The sequence below is a fragment of the Argiope bruennichi genome, chromosome 1 (genome assembly GCF_947563725.1).
Source record: "Argiope bruennichi chromosome 1, qqArgBrue1.1, whole genome shotgun sequence".
Lineage (NCBI taxonomy): Eukaryota > Metazoa > Arthropoda > Arachnida > Araneae > Araneidae > Argiope > Argiope bruennichi.
The window spans coordinates 39426776-39442907 of NC_079151.1; the positions used below are offsets into that span (position 1 = coordinate 39426776).

Below are 16132 nucleotides of genomic sequence, written 5' to 3' on the forward strand. Positions count from 1 at the left end.
TGCAACTGAAGTTCAGCACTAATTAAAAGAAAAGTTTTAATCTTAAAATATTGACAAGGAAAAGAAAATTCCTTTTAAACAAAGCATTCATATAAACAAATAAAATTACTTAAAATAATGGGTTTATACATTTGAATTATACATTTTATTTATGTACCGCATGGATTCGGATATTACGTAAAGTGAATGCATGAGGGTTTTTTTTTAGTAAATTAAATATATTAACAAGCATATATTAATCCGAAAACTATAAATAATAGTAATTATTAATTTGTGCAATTTAACGTCTTGACCTGCAAATTTATTTAACATTCTAATTAGATGACATATTTGGGATATTTGTTATTTCTATTCCCTGCAAAAAATGCTAATGTCGTTGAAATTGCTTTTAATGGCAAAAGTCAAACGTACACAAGTCACTTTAGAAAATTTCAAACCCGTCGAACGTTTTTACAGTTGCATTTAATTTGGCGCTTCGTTTAGTAATGAAACTGCAATTTGACAATTTAGTCAAAGAAAACAAATAGGTTTCAAACAGTTTAATCCAGCGCGAAAATAGGCTTATCCGTCGTCAGATGGGTAATTTGCTATGACTCGCTTATGAAAATTGATGACCATATTTTCCAAAACTGTCTTCTCACAAAAATGATTTTTTGCATTCATTATCTTACAACTAAAAAAATTACTTTTTTAATGATATCAATTTAATAACTGTAAATGTTTCTTTATTTTAATATAATGCATAATTTACAAAAATTAATTTTTATTGTTATGATGTATTATTGTTATGATAAATTCAAATTCATCGAACAAAATATTCAATAACATGTTTGTCGATGTTAAAATTAAGATTAAAAAAATGCTTTCGTTGGAAATTAATTCCGAAATGGGATTTTTATTTCAGTTTTTATTTCGTAGTCTAAAACATTTCTTAATTTGCGAGGGTTAATATTTATATTGATTTATTATGTTAAATTCAGGTTTTTCGATCTTACGAAATAACAAGGTGCATTTTTTTTTAAAAAAAAATCTGCATTAGATATTAATATTTTACAACCTAAAAAGTCAAGAATTTGGGCATGAAAAACATTTGAGATACTGAAGCGTTTCCACGAGACTTTTGCGTTTTAAATTAATTACTTAATGCTTTCACTTAATTGCAGATTTAAATACCGTGAGTTCAATAATTTGATGAACATGTCAGACACATCGTTATAAGCGAAGATGTTAGTTCATTGCATAAAATTTTAATAAATTCATTCATCATAGAAGATGAACATATGAACAACAAATTAAAATTATATTGCTAGTTAGCTGTAAAATTCACATAAGTAAATTCACAACAAAAATTCACAAACATAACAAATTCACATTCAACTTATTGATCTGAAACTTACATACTGGTGTTGGCGGGTTTATATTTATAACCAGGGGGAGTTTCTTCCCAAAACTTTCTCGCGTACTCTAATAAAGGTGTTATACCAGTAAACACCTTGCAGAACACTGGCGAATAATAGTTACGAATTACCCTTTGGCGGGAATTTAGCATTTTTACTGAATCTATCGCGTCATCCTTGGCGAGTTTTTGTGGCGGCTTTAACTGGCATGCAGTTAGCAGGATTCGAAAATCGTATTTGTGTTTTAGCCGTGTTTTTCTCAACCGATTGAAATACGATTTTGTTACAAAACTACAATTGTAGTTGCAAAATTCCATATCCAATGTGATATATTTAAGCCACTGCATTTGAGTTTCGCGCTTACTTATTTCTAAAAGTAGAGACCGACAGATGATTAACCCCTTGTTGGGTATGGTTCAAAATGTGATAGGTGTTTATACTATAGATGTTAATTCTGCGTATCGAATTTTATCAATATAGCTCTCTTCATTTTGTAGATATTGTGTTAACTTATATTCGAATAGCCAGACAAACAAACTCCTCTGAACAGATTTTGCTCAAAATTTTATGGAAATCAACACATTTAGTATACAGATCATATACATAATTTCATGCATCTAGCTTAAAGCGTTTTTGAGTTATCTTTGTCACAGACAGATAGGCGGATATTTTACAAACATGTGTTTTTTCGAACGCAGTGAAATCTGAAACGTGGAGATTCGTCAAAAATATCAAATTCGAATTTTTCGCCGATTACAATATATTTTTCTATACTACGTATACGAGAAAGTAAAAAAAAAAAGTAGCCATTTAGAAACTTATGCGTAATGCTAAAAGTTAATTTTCTCGATAAGATAATAATAAAATCAATCAACTGCATCTCATACAGAATAAAAAGAGCATTGCATCCATTAAAATTATTAAAAAATGATCAATTAAAGAAATTCATTTCATTAAAGCTAAAACAAGCATATTAATCAAAAAGCTATAAATAATTGCAATTATAATCTAGTATATTTATCAACTTACTACTAATACATTAAAAAAATATGTAAATTCCCTTTTTGAAATTTAGCGAATATAATAATTGGCGATTTCGTATAACAAATCTTTAATTTTTTTTAATAATATATTCAGTTTATTACATACAAAAAGGAAATTTTCTTTATCGATACTCTATTCTATTTTAAGTTAAATACGCAAAATTGATTTTTTTTTTTACTAATATACTTAATGTTCAAAATATTTATCGCACATCTACTAAGATCGGAAAAATAAATATATAACAATTATGTAATTAAATAACACAGAGCATTAAATAACAATTTCAGGAATCAAGTAACAAAACATAGAACTTCACGCTAACAAGGAATAACAATAGTACCTCAAAATGAAGTCATTTATATGAATAGCGTTTAAAAGTTCATTATTAAAAAAAAAAAAAAAAAAAAAACATTTTATTCATTTCACTCATTTATTAAATTTATATATATAATTAAAAATCGTGTTTAAAACATTCGCTGTCATGACTCAAACCTGTGCTTTGGACCATCTATTTAATTAGATGACTCCATTTTTGCTATCTCTTAAAAGAAAGCTCTAAATCTCTAATAAAAAAGAAGGCGTGAATCAAATGCGATTCACAAGTCAATGAACATTTAACAGCTTTTAGCAACAGAGAAATTAATCGAAAAAGGACAATAAAAACAAATACAGAGGTAAAAAAAAAACAATTACCTTCATTTACAGTTGTGGACTGATTTTCCCTATGCATCTGCACGATAAATTATTTAAACTACGCGAGAAACCCTAGTCCTTCAGTGCCTATATTCATACTCTAGACTACCCGAATAGTCCAGCCCCAGTACAGGATAAATCTTATCGGTCTCCAACAGGTACACACAGCGATTAGCCACCCCCTCTAACTCAACACTACATGTAAACAAAGCGTCGACAAGGGAAAAAGTGTTTATAGGTGGCGAAAGGCTTAAAGTCCACGTACCTACGCAAATAAGTTGATACCGGAAGTTCAAGGTCAACCGAATCTTCAACAAATAAATTGTTTTCTAGAAGCTTGCGGAATTAATATGTTTACGAATTCCAGCAACAAGATCAAATCCTTAATGGAATCCATAAGAAGGCTCTTGATATATTTAGTAATATGGTGATAAAATATATATAAAAAAAGGTGTTAGTGTGTTTGCTTAAAATAAATTACTTCGAAAAGAAACACTTAAAACGATCCAATGCTGCCTTATTTTAGTTCAAACAATGATTTAACCACTTAACTGTTTTATTTTCTTTGCTATCTAATAAGATGATACCTTCTATTATGGGAATATTTTCTTATTTTAATTCAAATGGAAATCCATTGAATACTTGACTTATCAATGTTTTCGGTATAATTTTTATATTGAATTATAATCGTTATGGTTATTTTTTGCTTACAACTATCAAAATTCGATAAATCGATGCACACACGTCATACAGTTAAGCAGTTAATACTGATTTGATTGTTTGCAGCGAGATATGTAATTTAAAGATGCGACGGGTATTAATATATATCAACTGGTTTCGAAACAGATATATTGAGAAAGAATTTTTAAAGAATTTTACAATAATTTGGGTACATTTCAGCGATAAAATAATTAAGAATTTTTTTAATGCAGCTTTCTCAAATTTCCACTATTTTAAGTATACAATGTTTGCATTACTAGATATACTAGATATTTAATTATTATTTATATGCTTGTATTTTTAATGATATAGTTATTACATGATTACAATTGAGCTTGTAGGCATTTTTAATAGTAAAATAATAACAATTTTTTTTTATAAAAAGTTCAGTTAAAATTTCACCATTTTTTTATTTAAAAATACGCAGGATAACTATAACGCACGGTAATTGTAAATGAAACATTTGATTCAGCTATTTCGATAAAATATTATAAACAAGTGTTCCTTTCAACTTAAAAAAAATGTAATATTTTTTTTTTTCCTCTTTCTGTAAAGCTTTTCCAAAGGCTTGAAAAAAAACCTACTTGAAGCCTCATTATATCATTATTACACTTATGCAACCTTTTACATAATCCACATCCTAGTTTTCAACACAAGAATTCAGCTGAAACAACAAGAGGGCAAATGAAAGAATGTTGGCAATGGAATCACGTGTTGCAGGGCTTCACTCTGAGGCCACTCAATCAAGCGTCTTTTAGATCCTGGCGATGAGCCGAGGTAGCAGGTGATGCTAACCTTGTTTATTAGCATCTCCTGGAGAAATTTTAGGAACAAGAGTTGCCTTGGCGAAATTCCCGGTGGGGTCACTTACCGAACATCATCGGAGTGAACAAATACGTGGCGACTGAAAGGAACTAACAGAACGAAACTTATCTATTGATGGCACTAAAGTTCAAAGAACCCGCGGTTAGCATAGAACAACCATATCACTTGTTCTAAAATCTATTATGGCGCATATTTCAATGGTAGACATTACTGCGCCAGGATTTTAATTATTTGTATCATTGAAAACTAGTTCAGAATATGAAAAATATCTAACTTAATTTTCATACAAAATGACTCACTCTTTCTAAAACAGTATTTTTTTTTTTCTTTTTAAAATAAATAAAGCTTATTCCTTAACAGTTCTTAAAATAAATAAATATATTTCAAGGTCATATTAATATATAACTGCCTAGCTGAAAAGGGTATTAATAATAATAATATCACCATAATAGCGTAGAAGAGCATCGTTTGAAAAATAGACCCTGAATCGTTTAGAAAAAATCTATTCAAAATGTAATTGAAACGAATGATTTGATGAATTTTAGTTAAAAACTTTTTTTTTAAAGAAAGTTAGGAACGAATCAAAGTAAAATAGGTAAATGAAAATTTTATTCCTTGTAGGACAAATAGGATGGTAACAAGACTACAGGGATCGCGATTGTTCCTACTTTTAGATTCTTTAATATCTTTAATTAAAGATTGTTAAAAATCCTTTTGATTTAAAAATTTCAGAAAAATTTGTTGCAAAATAGTTTTAAATTGAATTTATTTTTACTGGCCATTAAGCAGTACATCATTTTAAATTCATTTTCTGATGTAAATTCCAAGGCAAACGTTTTCGGGTGAAACAATGGCGAGATTAAGGTATATCATTGGTGTGCAATTTAATTTAATTTATATCATATATGAGCACCGTTTCTTTCATAAATATGAAATGCAAGTTGAATATAGACTAACACATTTTTTGATGATAATATTTAAAGAATTCTCTCCTATAAAATTCGATTTATGATTTAAATATTTGAATTACGATAGCGTAATCAATTATAAAAGAAATGATGTTATACATCTTTTATTAAATTTTTGTTATAAAAGATAAAAAAAATATGAAAAATAGTTCTTTTCAATAATAAAAGCTGTTTCAGAAATTACCGTAGCATTTAAATCATCTCTCTTCCTTATAAAGCATCAAAAATGTTCAAAAATTTCAAATGGATATCTTCAAAAATTAAAAAAAAGATTGGTGAGTTGATATGTGTCATCATTTAATTTCTTAAAAGTAGAATTATCTATACCAAATGTAGAATTATCATGTCTATAGCAAAAAAAGACAAACATATAAAATTTATTGAATTTAATTCTTACTACCCTGATACTGGAATATCTTTGATCTTCTCAGTCCATCACAGATACAAATCGACTGATAAGTAGCTACTGATAACAGCCCTTGGCATTCAAAATGGCAATAAAATGATTCTTTCTCGCAGCAATCAACATTTCCAATTACAGAAAACCGCTGTTTTTTTTTTGTTTTTTTTGTTTTTTTTTGTGCGTGACTTTGTACAAATGAATACTTTCTCACTAAATAATCAATTCGGTATTCCAATCTATGCACTAATTCTCTTCTGAATTAAAGAACAAAAAATTCTTATTGTGTGTATAAAAATATATTTTATATATATTATTTGCTTTTATTATTGCAATACTTAAACTGAAAACAAGCTGAGCTCGAAATCATTTCAGAATATAAAACTGAATTTAGAAGAAAAAAATTATTACAGACAGACGTGGGGGGAAAAAAAGTAAATCTTCTCGTATTCTAGTCCACCTCCACACCTGCAAAAACCATCCACATCTGAGATTAAGGCGACTGTGCAGAGGACCTGTTTACATTCCCATCACGACGGATTTCCAAGACCCAAATCCCACACACCCTTCTTCCTAAATCTCAATCCCCGACCTCCCCTGACGACGTCTCCCGTCGGTCGCTAATTAATCTCTCTAGAATCCCTCCCCCGTACCTCCGAAGAACATCCATCCATCCTAAATCGGACTCTCCCAAACAACGTCTCCTGAAAAGAAGATCCCCAGATCCTCCGCCATTCGCATCCATGATGATGGCAGGTCCCAGGATCAGGCATGGGGAGCACGATCTGTCGATACCTTGATTGCACAGGAACCTTACCTCCACCTATCCACACGAGACCCGCATTCCTAAGTGGCTACCTTTTTCCCCTCCAAGCCTTGGCAAGGGAAGGGTTTTATGTTTTCCGTTTTAAGCCCTGCAAGGTGCAGGAAGTTGGTAAGTGGCATACCAAATAATGCTGAGAGGCACATTTAAGGAATGAGGGAATGAATCTTATGGTGGACTTAAAGATATTCTGGAATCCCTCAACGTGTCTGAGATTAGAATTGCGCGCAGCTTTTACGCAAGCTGAAGCAGTCATTTGAGATCAATTGTAGGGAAAATAAGAAAATCAAGAGAATTAATAAATTTATTCCGCTAATACTGAATAATTTATCTTATATAATGAATAAGATAAGATTCGTAACAGAATAGAATTTTCAGATATTGAATTAAGGATCGTAATCGTGATATTTGCTATCTGAGCAAGATTTAGAAACGTGAAGGTTCTTTATAATTATTCCTGGTATGGCTCAAAATCGGAAAGGGGTTTTTCATTTATATCTATTGTTGGCAAGATATAAAAATTAAGAACATTAATTAATTCTATAGAGATCGCCTTCGAAATACTTCTCTTTTATAATGTATATGATCATATTCGTAACTGAAAAAGTTCAGTGATATCTTATTGTAGTTTTGAAACATTGAAAATTCCACCAAAAAACGTTTTCCAGAAAGCAGAGACATCATTCTATCTAGTTGTCTACAGCATGTCTTAAAACCAGAAACAGATTTCAATCATATCCAAATTGCCTCAAAAATGGACAAACTACCTATTAAACGTTTTAGAAGTAAGTTTTATATCTCCTTTAAAGTTTGGTGAGTTCACTGAAATTGGAAATCAGTGATGCATAATTTTTTTCTGTGCATGAATTACAGATTCCATTAATACAAAATCCATTTTCAATAGATGTTATGAAGACAAACAAAGTAAATCAAAACGAGATATGTGACTCAGTCCAGAATCTATTGGTTTGCTCAAGAATGAAAAAGCTAAGAAATTAAGGCACCTTTCGTAACAATATTGAACTGGCATAAATGACAATCCATGCTTTCGTAAAAAGAATTAAATGAATCCTTTTGCAGAAAGAAATCAAAATTCAGGGAGTTCAAATGACTGAATCATGTGATCTGGTGGAGATATAGACAGCAGGAAGCGAAATTGTTGCAACATGAATGTAAACTCTCTTGATATAATGTTATTTTCTCTTGCCTGTTTAGTATCTGTACTATATTGCACTATATTAATACCATACTTACCCATTTAAGTATAATGATTCTTGAAGTTGATATTCTTGGAGACAATTCTTTATACAATATGCGCCAAAATATACAGCACTGAAACTAGCGCATTTCGAACACGTGGTTGCGTTTGTCAATGAGCTCCAGCTACACGTGTTCGTAGTAGTGAAAAGGAAATTGTGTTGTTGTACAGTTGTTGCTGGAAATGGGTCTCTCGACAGAAGAAAAAAAGTATTTATAGTTGAACATTATTTCCGCTCATGCGATCATGAAGGTGGACCGACTTTGAAAGAGATGGCAGAACAATTCCAAGGGTAGTTTAGTAACACGGTACAAAGTAACAAAGTTATGTTGTCTATTGTTACGAAACATCGCCGTTCTGGTAGTGTTCCGTGTCTGAAGGGGAAGTTTGGTTGACCAGTAAATTGTGTTCAATTGTGAAGATCCACTAAGAACTGTGCCTGCATTACGTGTGAAAAATGATCGCTATTTTGCAGGAGTCTGCTACAAGCTTTGCTTCAAGATATGTTTGAGAATCTGCGTGAACGATATGAACAGCGAGGCGGTGCACACTTTGATCATTTTTGTTCGTGTTTTCATTTCAGCACTGTATATTTTGGCGCGTACTAAAGGAATTGTAACATTCATTTATTTTTCGAATTTTTATGAATAATTTTTCTAATAGAAAGATATACACATTTAAAAAAATTAGAAAAACAATATCAATGATAGTATTTTCAATTTTAAATACGAATTATCTTTTATCACTCAAGCACTTCTACGTCATAATCCGCTACAAAACTTTTAACGTTGATCACCGGAAATTCCGAAAACAAAGCCGGGAGCCACCAACCCCGAAAGCCTCTGCACAGCACCCCCTCTCTAGAAGTAACAAATTCTCCAATTTTCTTAAAGAAGGAATAACAAATTAAGACCCTCATTGCCCCAGCGCCGTGTTACTAAATTAGCTATTAGAAAAACACCGCCTCTGCAAAGCTCCGAAGCATCGCACGACATGCCACCCTCCCTTGTCATTTCCATAAAGTGTCTTCTACTTTTAAAGAAAAGAGGATAGTCGTCACGTTGTCAATTTTCCCTCCACATCTGGTTCTCGGTAAATCTTCATTTGTAACTGACATCATCATTTGCATATCAGGGATCTCCAGGTTAATGCTCACCGATTATGCGGCACCGCTGTCATAAATTACTCATTAATGTCGCATAAATCGCTCATTAATTCTACTTATACGGCGGTCCGAGGAGGCACTAAGCCCCCGCCAAGTCTAAAAGGGGCGCACGCTTATTCTCAGACACATATTTTCCGGAGAGGGCCGCCCTGGATATTTAAAGGAGAAGGAGGAAGATTAAATGAAATTTACGACGACAAACATTGTGGATGGAGACGCATGCTTGGGTTACCGGTCAAATTTTAAAGTGCATATTTTTGCCCGGACAGTCCCAATGGTAATTCATGCCTCCAAGCGTTCCGAGACGAATCCACGGGAAAAATAATTGAAGCTTTAAAGTAGACTGGACCATTCATCTGAAGTACATTTTTGTACCGTCAGTTTCAGTGATGATTAACTGGTAGACGAATTCAATTTCCAAGAACGAATTCATAGAGGAATTAAATGAAGGATTAAATGCATTAATTAATTAATTCTCAGTAATAACCATTTTACCCTTATTTTAAATTTACCATTATTTTAAAATAGGTTTTGAGCAAAAGTTTGTTTTTTATTGTTAAACAACTGGGTATAAAAAAAAGAAACTTTTAATAAGTCACAAAAGCGTTTGGCACTATCGTCATTCTTTTGTTTTTGGCAAATTTGCAGTGCTAGCGAGCAAATATATTTAAGGCAGCCATATTGCTTTCGAACACGCATGTAAATTAAATCACTTATGTAAGAAAAAAAAAAAATCGTATTTGAACTGTTAACTTGGATGACTTTATGAAGTTGCCTCGATTTTTTTTAAAATCTGGAAATAATGAAATTATAAAATTCTACCTACATATGTATACAGATTTACGCAAATATCGAACTCCTTGTGTAAAGCAACTGGTCTTGAGAATCTTTAAAAAATTATTAAGTCAAAAATGAAAATAAAGTTTATTAATTACAGAACATGCCAGCCCTATACTAGCAAAAGTTTCGATTCAACCAAGGAATCTTTAAATTCAAGGTTACGAGCTATATAAAAGGTGCAAAATTTGAAATCAAATGAAATATTTTTATTCAAGTAGCATTGTCCAAAGTGAAATTTGTCTCAGAGGAATCTTGTAATATAGTATTCCATAAGTAACACATTTCATAACTTTAAGCAACATACGCAGCTTATTTCCAAGCACAATTACAATATAGGCAGCTTATTTCCAAGCACAATTACAATATAGGCAGCTTATTTCCAAGCACAATTACAATATAGGCAGCTTATTTCCAAGCACAATTGCAATATAGGCAGCTTATTTCCAAGCACAATTACAATATAGGCAGCTTATTTCCAAGCACAATTACAATATAGGCAGCTTATTTCCAAGCACAATTACAATATAGGCAGCTTATTTCCAAAAATTTCCAAGCACAAAGTCTACAAAGGACCTATATATGTAATAAAATACAAAGGAAGGACAGGTTTCGATATAGACTATGAATGGCATAATAAAGTTAAAAATACTTCTAATTTCGAGTTTTGTAGAATAAAGTTTATAAGTTGAACTTCAAATACAAGGCAGTGCTACTTTAATCTATTAACTTGACAGTAAATACGATACGCACGTTATACCTGGAACCAGAGGCAATACTGCACCCTACATTTTACAATGTTAATAATTCACATATTAACAGCACAAATATACATCTATTTATTTGCAAACTTCTGAATACATTTCGTTCGCAATTATATTGTAATAAAGCTTAAAAACAACTTAATAAAGCAATTAAAACGAATTGAGCACATCAAACAACTGAATAGACCTGGAGTTAAAACTGTTGAAAAACATTCATTAATTGGGCACAGGCAGTCCAAATATAAATCCATTCGCCAGCAGAAAACTTATATAAAAGTGTCCACAAATGACTTATTAAGCTTGTCAAGTGCAATAAATTAAAGGGTTTTTTTGCAACGAGAGGATACACTTTAAAGCAGTAACTTGTATTTTATGGCGACAGTAACAAGATTCATACTTAGTCCTTCCTTCTTCCAAGAAAATTAATTTTCAGCCGTGTTTACTGTAGATGGCTTTCAGCCAAAAATGATGTGTAAATACGGGATAGTCTTTTTTTTTTTACGTCAATAAAGAGTCAAATAATATCACAACACTTCACTGTTAAGATATAATTAAAAGTTACAAAAAAATATATATATTGCAGATTATATATCTTGCTTTAAAGTGGAAAAATAGACTAAAGATAGGTTTAAAATTAAATGATTTCTATAAAACAAGGAAATATATAAATATATAAAAATTCATTATCTATGATCGCAGAACTCGTAAAAGAAATTACAATTTATATTTATCATTTGCATACAGCAAGCCTTCATAAATCAGATTATAAAATTTCGCTGAGAAAATGAAGGGTGAAAAAAACTTCATCTTAATAATTAAATTTCATATAATCGTTAATAAGAAGCAAATTATACTGAAAAACAATTAAAAATCGCACGACATCACTTCATTAGTAAAACTAGATTCTCTTAAATATTGTCACGCATTCCTATCAAAGAAAAAAAAAGATTTACATTGTTAAATAATACAGACGAAATAATAAAATGCTAGTGCTGAACAGCTACATATCAATATTTTTGACATGCTAAATCAGGTAGAAAGTTTAAAATATTTGCTTTTCAAACATAAATTTCAACTCAATATGAAACCCGCACTTAATGAGAAATTTCTCGCACTGTGTTGATAAGGCAAAATTTTACCATAATTTTCCATTTTCCTAATGCTATTATATATTGGTCAGGAAAATATTCCTCTGATGAATGTATACTGATAAATCTAACAGCTCGATAACAAAGCTTTATTCCACAAGAAAGTACGAAAACACAGTTGAAAAACAAGCCAAACCCACTCAGAATAATCAAAAAGGTTTTTAAACAGTCGAAACAGCGTGAAAAGACAAGAGCTTATCCACAAGAGATCAACACTCTAAAGAAAGGCCTAGCTTCACTTCAACAACTGATTTCAATTCGACTATTCCAACTCAGTTTCTCTGGTTTTTATAGTTTCCCCAAAAGTGCAAAAATGCCTCAAAAAGAAATGGTCAAATTTCCAGTAGTTTAGAGAACCTTTGTTGTAATCGTCAAAACTGGGAAGTCACTGACCTTGCATCCATTCAATAACTATTAAAATATCTGTGAAACTCATTTGCTTACCATTAAACTAACTGTGCAAGGAAGTAATATTACAGATTCGTCACAATATTTCAATTTATTTAAATTATTCGTTTGTTTCCTACCTGTAGTTACGATACATTAAAAAAACAATGCACCAGTTACGAAAATTAGATTTGCCCTTAGAATTTCTTACTACAATAAATAAAAAGTTATTATCAAATAAAAATTGAATTATCCACAATATATCAACATTCTAAAGAAAGACCTAGTTTCACTTCAACTCCGATTCGATTATTCCAAATCAGTCTCTCTAGTTTTTATAGTTTCCCCAACAGTGCAAAGATGCCTCAAAAAGATATGGCCATATTTCCAGTAGTTTAGGGAGCCTTCGTTGTAGTCGTCAAGACTGGACAGTCACTGACCTTGCATCCATTCAATAACTATTAAAATATCTGTGAAACTCATTTGCTTACATTAAACTAACTGTGCAAGGAAGTAACATTACAGATTCGTCACAATATTTCAATTTATTTAAATTATTTGATTGATTCCTACCTGTAGTTACGACACATTAAAAAAAAACAATGTACCAGTTACGAAAATTAGATTTTCCCTTAGAACTTCTTAATACAATAAATAAAAAAGTTATTATCAAATAAAAATTGAAAGAATAATAAAAATTAGAAAATAAAACAAATACTATTGTTTAAGAGAATAACTTTTAAATACTGATGACAGAGTTTAAGCAACAAAACATGCACGTAAAATAAGGATATAATAAGATATATCCGTTACAGCCAATATTTTTGAAAAGCAATATTCTAATAAACATCTATTAAAATTTATTCATTCAAATTAGTCCTTTGGGATTTATGGCCTTTTTATATTATTTGTTACAACTTCAACTTTTATTTTAAATACAAACATTAATTTGTGAAACAAATTTCGTTGATGATGTTGGCTAATATTAAATAAAGACAGGTAATAAAAATAAAATTTATTAAATAAAAAAGGATATCAAGTTTCAATTTAGAGAAAGATAAGACAAATAAGCAAGTGGCACAAAGTCATCAAGTTAAATATCTACATTCGTATTACACACAATTGTGTATTTCATTTCGAAAAAAATTAACGCGTTCTATTCAGTGAATTCTGAGTATACGGATTTCAAATATTAATACTTAATAATTTAAGATTTCTCATGTGCAGGGCAAAAACAGTAAATTATAAGTAATCAAATCACATCAAATTTCATGCAAACAGAAGCAATTTATTTTTAAAGATTTATTAAAAAAATATAAAACAATATACTATTTTAAATAAATACTAAAGCAATAAATAATTATATACGTAAGATATTTGACATAGAATTTTAAGATCTAATTATTTTCAGAATTAATTTATGAGAGATAATTAAGATGATTAAATAAAATATCAAATAATTGCGTTATTATATGACGTTAACTTTAAACATCATGAGAACTAATAAAAAAGTCCATACCAAATTCCAACATAGAAAAAGCACTTACAAAATCCACGATAAAAAATATCTTTTGATGAATCTCAGAATGTTCTGATTACTTTAAAGAATACTGCACATAAATTTATACCAATGAACTATTCATATGAATACCGTAGATCCTGAGAAAATGCGCACTGATCAGAAATTCAATTGGATGAATGATTTATGTTACGTCTACCTGTAACGTTGATAACCTTGGGAATTAGATTGAGGTAGGCGAACAATTTAAATCACAAAAATTAATCTGACATTACATCTACCTGATCCTGTACTTGGATTCATTCATTCAATCGGACGTTAGCCCGGTTAGGTTTTGGAAATAAATCATCCTCACGTATGCATTACAACGCATTCATTTTCATTTCATTTGCATTGCAAACTCATAAATACTTTAAGAGGAAGTAATGAATTTTGGCAGTAAGTATTAAACAATGTTGCAATAAGAGCATATTTATGTAAAATGAGGAAACCACACAGTGTATTTTGAGATATTCGTTATCCTTTTATGGGAAATGTCAGTTATCGATCAAGAAAAACATACTTGTAAAAGTTAACATCTTTTTATTATATTTTTATCTAGAAGCCAAATACCTTGCAGAAATGAAATATGATCACAAAGAAGCAAATAGATGAGGTTATTTAACAATAGGAAAACATTAACCACGATATTAAAAAAAGGAATAAATCTCATCAGATGAGTAAATTGATTAACGATATCTGTTTTTATTAAACAAGATATATTCACATTATCTTGTTTATCGTTCTTTACAATCCTTTTATATTTCTTAACTTAGGAACCGGAGCACGTCATAGTGACTCCACCTTTCACTGCAACCAAGTATTCACCATCACTAGAGGCATTTTGCAGTTTTTCGTATGGCATAGTAGATAGCCTTTCTTATACTAAACTTAACATTTAGTTTCAAATTTCAAGACATTTTTAATGTAATTAAAATAACAATTATTTATTTCAGATTAATTTCTTATTTCAGTAATTTTGTGAAAAAGTATATGATATCTCTCCTTTTTTTTATTAAAAATGTTTAAGGAGGTTTATTCAAATGACCCTGCTACCCTTAATCTAGGAATGGTTGCATAAGGTCATGATAGCTCCACCTCTCACTCCAATCGAGTATTCTCCACAAGTAAAGAAGGATTCTGGCATTTGCAGCTTTGGGCATTGCACATTAGGAAGCCCCTCTTACACTGAACTTGTCAATTTTGTTTCACATTGAAACCACATTTTTAATTTATTCAAAGTAATAATAATTTATTTTAGATTACTTTCTTAATTCAGTAATTTTGGGAAAAAATATGTTTTTTTATTAAATGCGTTTTAGGAGATTTTTTCGCATGATTCTGGCATAGGGGTAGAGCGTCTTCCCCGTGATCTGGGCGTCCTGGATTCGAATCCCGGTTCGGGCAGGGTTGTTCTTCATCTGTGTTCTATCTGTGAGGTGTGTGAATGTACCCCCCTGTAAAACGGGGTTGTGCAAGCGAATGTGTGTGTGTCATCTTCATATGAGCTAGAAGTCAGACTCCTGCCCTCGGATGCTGAGGGGTCTTTACCCTCAGATGCTACTGCACCCCTTTCCGTGGTAACGCGGACACGACATCATCCTTCACATGATCCTGCTACCGTTCCTTAATCTAGGAATAGGCACACGGAGGCAGGGTGGTTTCACCTCCCACTCCAACCGTGTATCTATCACTATTAGAGGAAGATTCAGACATTTTGCAGTTTTCAATATGGCGCATTATGAACTCTTTAACTAATCAAATTAGTTTTCACATTTCAACATATTTTTAGCTTAGTCAAAATAATAATTATCTATTTGAAATTAATTCCTTAATTAGTAATCTTGTAAAAAGATAAAACTGTTGTGACTGAGAACTATCAGGTGTCCAAGATAGCACATAATTATATTTAAACAGACACTTATATTTCATAAATACGGTAATGAAATGAATAAGACTCTGACTAATTATACTTGACAAACTATTAATATTATTCTAATACTTTATACGTCATAAAATTTGTATTCATTTTCTTTTATTTATCCGGCAATCAGTCTAAAAATATATTTTCAAAGGAAGGTTGGGGTGGGGGTCAAATCGCAAGCAGATCGATCACCTCTTTCCCTTCCACCCAGGGGCTAAAGG

The 16132-nt window shown here is 31.0% G+C and overlaps 1 protein-coding gene across 2 annotated transcripts in view; it reads right to left on the reverse strand.

Annotated features, from left to right (window-relative positions):
* The window catches only part of LOC129985561 (zinc finger E-box-binding homeobox 1-like), a 558704-nt gene that overhangs the window by 405659 nt on the left and 136913 nt on the right, over nucleotides 1–16132 (reverse strand). The window contains exon 1 of one of the 2 annotated variants that reach the window (XM_056095374.1): nucleotides 3135–3304. The exons of the other annotated variant lie outside the window; for it this stretch is intronic. Coding sequence (XP_055951349.1) covers nucleotides 3135–3171 — 37 coding nt within the window. The 5' untranslated portion in view covers nucleotides 3172–3304. Of the gene's footprint in view, nucleotides 1–3134; nucleotides 3305–16132 lie in introns of those variants that run through there. 2 annotated transcript variants of the gene reach the window in all.